At 43.8% G+C, this 5,150-nt stretch overlaps 1 protein-coding gene across 1 annotated transcript; it reads left to right on the top strand.

Annotated features, from left to right (window-relative positions):
* Positions 1-383: 383 nt before the first annotated feature.
* LOC104861634 (melanoma-associated antigen 11-like) lies at positions 384-1,184 on the top strand. The gene has a single exon (XM_010623121.1). It carries the CDS (start codon positions 384-386, stop codon positions 1,182-1,184), a length of 801 nt encoding a protein of 266 aa, XP_010621423.1.
* The last annotated feature ends 3,966 nt before the right edge of the window (positions 1,185-5,150 follow it).

Consider the following 5,150-nt stretch of genomic DNA (forward strand, 5'->3'; position numbering starts at 1 on the left):
TCTTTCTGGGAGGCAAAAGTGTGTTGTTCTCAGCTGAGAACACTAATAGTCTCTTCTCTCTCTCTCTCTCTCTCTCTCTCTCTCTCTTTTCCAGGCATCTGAGTCTTCAGCAAGCTCTTGCTGTCCCACAGAACATCATGATGCCTCATGGTCAGAGGTGGAAAAACAGCAGTGTAGGGGGAGACTGTCCTGCCCAAAGAAAGACAAGGGTCCTCATGGGTGTGCAGGGTCTCAAGGATGAGGTAGAGGAAGCAGAAGACACTGGTTCCACTGCTTCTTTTTTCTCACATGCTTTAATTGGGGCCACACCCAAAGAAGGGCTGGGGCCTGAGACACCAAGCTGTCCTCAGAATCCTTGGGGCATCTTCTCTTTCCCTACTACCATGACTTCTAGTCAGAGGAGCCAATGCAGCAAGGGCTCCAGCTGGCAAGAATCGAAGGATCCAAGCCCCTCAGAGGATGTAATCATCCCTCAGATACTGCGCCATGTGTTCTTAAATGACAAGTTAGAAAAATTGGTGCCATTCCTGTTCCACAAGTATCAAAAGAATGAGCTGATCACCATGGAAGAAATGCTGAACACTGTGGACCATGATTACCATAAACAGTTCCCTCTGATCTTCAGGGATTTCTGTAAGTGCCTGTCTGTAGGCTTTGGCATTGATATGAGGGAAGTGGAACCCCTTAGCCACATATATGTCCTTGTCCCCATATTAGGCCTCACTTACAATGGATTACTGAATGATGAGCATAAGAGCTTTCCTCCAATCAGTGTCCTGATAGTCATCCTGACTATCATCTTCATAAAGGGCAACTGTGCCAGTGAGGCAGACATAGCAGAAGTACTGAGGATTAGGAAGATGTTAGCTCAGAAAGATAATATTGAAATTGGGGAGCCCTGGAAATTCATCACCGTGGATTTGGTACGGGAACAGTACTTGGAATATCGGCAGGTTCCTAATAGTTACCCAGCTTCTTATGAGTTCCTGTGGGGTCCAAGGGCCCATGCTGAAACCAGCAAGATGAAACTTCTAGAACATTTGGCCAGGCTTCATAGGAGAGATCCCCGTTCCTACCCAATTCTGTATGATGAGGCTGTGAGAGAGGAACAAGGTATAGTCAAGGCCTTCAAATGGGCCAAGTGGATTCCAAAGATATGGAGTGTTCCAAAGCCACATGACTAGTTTGGCTCCCACCCCATTTGAAGTGAGGCCCGTTCTTCAACCTATTTGAGGAGAACAGGCAGTTTTCTAAGCAGTGAACAGCTAGAGTAGGATGGGGAAAATTCATTGCACACCATTTTGATGTCTGTTTTATTTGGGTTACTTGAAAACTAATTCTTCCTTTTTGATTTTATGAAAACTTGTTCCTTTTTTGCATGATTGAAGTAGCTTGAATATCTTCCCTGAGAAAAGTACTGATGCCACAAGTATTTTTAATTTTGTTATAATGATGTTTGATTGTGATTTCTGATGTGAATATGATTGTGTGTGGCATCGATCACGAATAGATTCTGCTTTTCCATTCCAATATAACAGTCCTTCCTTTTTGTAAAAAAAAAATGAGAAACTTTTCATTTATTTGTTATAAAATAGGATTGGAATAGGAAATTCCTTGCAATGTGTAAAGTTTAAATCAAGTAAGATGGAGTCCAGAAAAACACATTACATTGAAAATCAGCTCAGCTTCTTATTCCTTTCCCCTGTGTTCCTATACTATTAAAATATATGTATGCCTGAATATGCTTTGTTTCTTCTATTATATTTGGGAAATTAACTTTCAATAAAGATCCCATCTGCTCATGGACACATGGACCCCAAGTCTTCATTGCGTGTGTGCACTTTGGGAGGCCTACCACCAATATTGGGGAGATAAAGGGATGTCCTCAAGGACCTAAAGGACAGGTAGCAGAGCACTGCAGGAGTGGAATCTAGCAGAGAGCAGCCATGGTGAGTGCTGAGCCATGGAAGTTTGGAGCTTGGGGTAACTACAGTTTAGTCTGTAGGAGTTGATTTTCATGCAGCTGCATGATGGTCAGGGCCAGACCCTCAGATGAGCTGGCCTGGACCTGAGAGGATGGAAGACTGCTCTGAGCAGTGCTTTTCAGTGCTGGGTGAAGCTGAGTGGAATTTTCACCTGAAAGAATGATGAAAAGGGTGTTCCCCAGGGGACATATGCCCAACCTCTGCAAGGGTTTCCTGAGAGATAAGGGTGACTCTCAGGTGAAGTGAGGCCCTAATGTCCCTAGCCAGGTGCTATCCTCTCTTCTGGGAATATGCACTTTCCAAGGTTTGCAGTGCCTAGTTGACTGCTTATCTGGGGGCGACTTCCCCTCATAATTCCAGTTTGCCTTAACACTCTTATAAGATGGACATGTGCATCTGTCCATTCACCTTGTCCAGATGACCAGTGGCCAGATGACTGCCTGACCAAGCAGCTTTCCCTACAGAGATGCTTCTCGGTGTTCGAATGTGTCTTCCTCTGTGTAATAACTGGACTAAATCTGTGGCAGTTTTCAATTATTTCCATTCTGAAGAAAGTTGACATTGGGGTGTCAGCATACATAATTTTTCTTGAAGTTTCTTGGAGCTGCATCTGTGCTGAGCTGGCCTTGTCACTAGAATGATCATGATTTTAGAACTCATTGTCATAGATGCCTTGTGAGCCCCAAGGATAGACTTTTTGGGGGGATACCTGGGGATCAAACTTGGGACCTTGTGCCTGCGAGGCAGGAGGTGGCACCACTGAGCTAAATCCCCAGCCCAAGGATAGACTTTTGATAATGGTGATATGACTGAGAATAGTTGTTTCAGTGGAAGAAAGCTGGCAGGGAGGGGAATATGGTTAACCCAAATTCCAGGAGCTTTCAATTAGTTGGAGAAACTGCCATATCCAATCAAATAATACATACTATTGGAGAGAATATACTGGGGGAACATTTACTAAGTAGCATTTTTGCCTGATTTCTGTTAGGTAAAAAGAGCTGAAAACCAGGACCAGACCAGGACCATAATAAGTCTTTATTATGGGGAGGATCTGCCCTGCTGCTTCCGACCAAAGGAGAGAAAAGCAATATGGAGGAACAGGGAGCTTCTTTTATAGGAGCGGGGTGGGATAAGCCTGAGCTGGGGTGGAGTTGAGTGCGGTAGTATTAAGAGATTGGAGGAGGCTGTGACATCACTAGGAAGGGCTTGTGACATTACTAGGTGCTAGGAGGTAGCAAGTATCAGGTTACTCTTTTGGTGGGAAGGGAGGCATGATGGGAAGAAGAAGCCTGTACTTTGTTGGGAGAAGCCATATTTTAACATGGAGGCTGCTAGTCCATGTGGCTGCCATTTTAAAGCAAGGGAAATCTAACATTCCAGGCTTTTTGTTTTATGGTTATTGGGTGAGGTCTCTTCTTCTAGAGCTGCTTCAAGCTGACAAAGGTATAGAGGAACTTGACATAAGAACATCCATCTTGGAAGAAAAGTAAGGACATTTTGTGACTCACAAGCCGGTTGTCTCAGGACAAGGAATGCAAGCAGTTCCATCTGTGGGACTGGCAGGCCAAGAAATTCTTGTTTGTCTCTTGTTAATCTCCCAAGAGGATGTAGACAAAGTAAAAAATGTTTTTTAAGGGGTTGGAAGGAAAAAATAAAAAACAAAGTTGTTTTGTGAGCACAGCTGGCCAAAATATTATATAACTTCAGATATAAGCTAAAATGCTAACGTGCTTTTCCTCTGATGTTCTGAATAACTTCAATAAATACTGCAGTTGTGATCATGAGGCTGCTGTTTGCCTGAGCGATCTGCAGCCCTCTGATCCTGTTCCTCAAATCTTGCCTCCCTTCATTTTGTGACACTGGGACAAACGGCAACACAGAGGGGTGAAGGTTGGGGCTAAATCTGGAACTGGTGGGGGCAATGGTAGATGAGGCAATGCCATGCTCACTGCAGTAGAGGAAAAACAAAAACATCCGTCGTGGCTGAATTCCTCCAAAAGCTGAAGTCCTCTGAGAAGGTGGCAAGTGCTTCTTTGTTGATCTCAAAATAAGGATAAAAAAAATATTTTTCCTGTTTCTGGTCTGTGCCTCTCCCCCTCGGGAAGTCTTGGTTTTCAATATTCAGAATGGCCCTAATTCTGATGTTCAGACAAAGACAATCATGTACACTATAGGAAAAATTCACAGGTTAGCAGACTGGCCATGAATCCAGACAGGAGAAAATTGTCAGCCTGCTAAGATTCAAGGTGATTGTGAAGGGAAATACAGATAAATGCTAATGTGTGAGAAACAAGAACACTTCCTGCTAATATTTGTATAATAATATGCAAATGTGATTGGTTCTATGTCTAAAGATTTTGTCTTATAGTAGGTGGCACTAGAAAAGGCTGCAGAATTCCCAAGCCAATCACACGTTCTCAAAAACTCCTCCTAGAAAAGAAGTGAAGGTTAACAAATCATACATGTTCCTTTTGGTTTAGCATCTACAGTGGGATCACTTATGTGGACATTACAAGTTCTCACTATCACACAGTTTATCTTCACCATTTTTCTAGACACAGGAGCATTATATTATAGTCCACTTGTTCTTAGGAAGGATCATTAGTAGTAGTAGCTCTGGACTCATCATCATGCCCTGGCCACACAGCACACAGCCTTCTCTGTTTGCATACCTAGGAGGTTCAGACATGCATGCTCCTTTCAGAGGAGCAAGCTGATTCTATACCTTGAAGGCTGTGGGCAGGAGCCATTGCACAGATGCTGACTGCAGGCTTTCTCCTTCATGAGGGTATCATTTTTTAGGCTCTTGGGCACACCTGTCAATCCTATGACACTTGTGATGTCCTCCACAATGTGAATGGCACATTGTGACCCAAATCACCAGAATCCCTATGCTGACTGGAGGTTTCCTCCTCCTGTTGCTGTGCCCCATTGCCCACCCTCTCTTGCACCTGGCCTTAGCCTGCCCACTTCGGAGCAGTCTGCTCTTTGTGTCCCTACTCCCAGCCTTTCAGCCAAAGACAAGACCTGGTGCTGATGGCAACAGGCAAATATCTCTACCTGAAGATCATTGGTAAGAATTAAGTTTGGAATTCCTCCTGTATGCTCATCCAACAGAAAGCTACAGTGAACACATTTTTCATTCCATGTAGTATCTGTTAAACA

The sequence above is a fragment of the Fukomys damarensis genome, unplaced genomic scaffold (assembly GCF_012274545.1).
Source record: "Fukomys damarensis isolate Sample0158 unplaced genomic scaffold, DMR_v1.0_HiC HiC_scaffold_39, whole genome shotgun sequence".
NCBI lineage: Eukaryota > Metazoa > Chordata > Mammalia > Rodentia > Bathyergidae > Fukomys > Fukomys damarensis.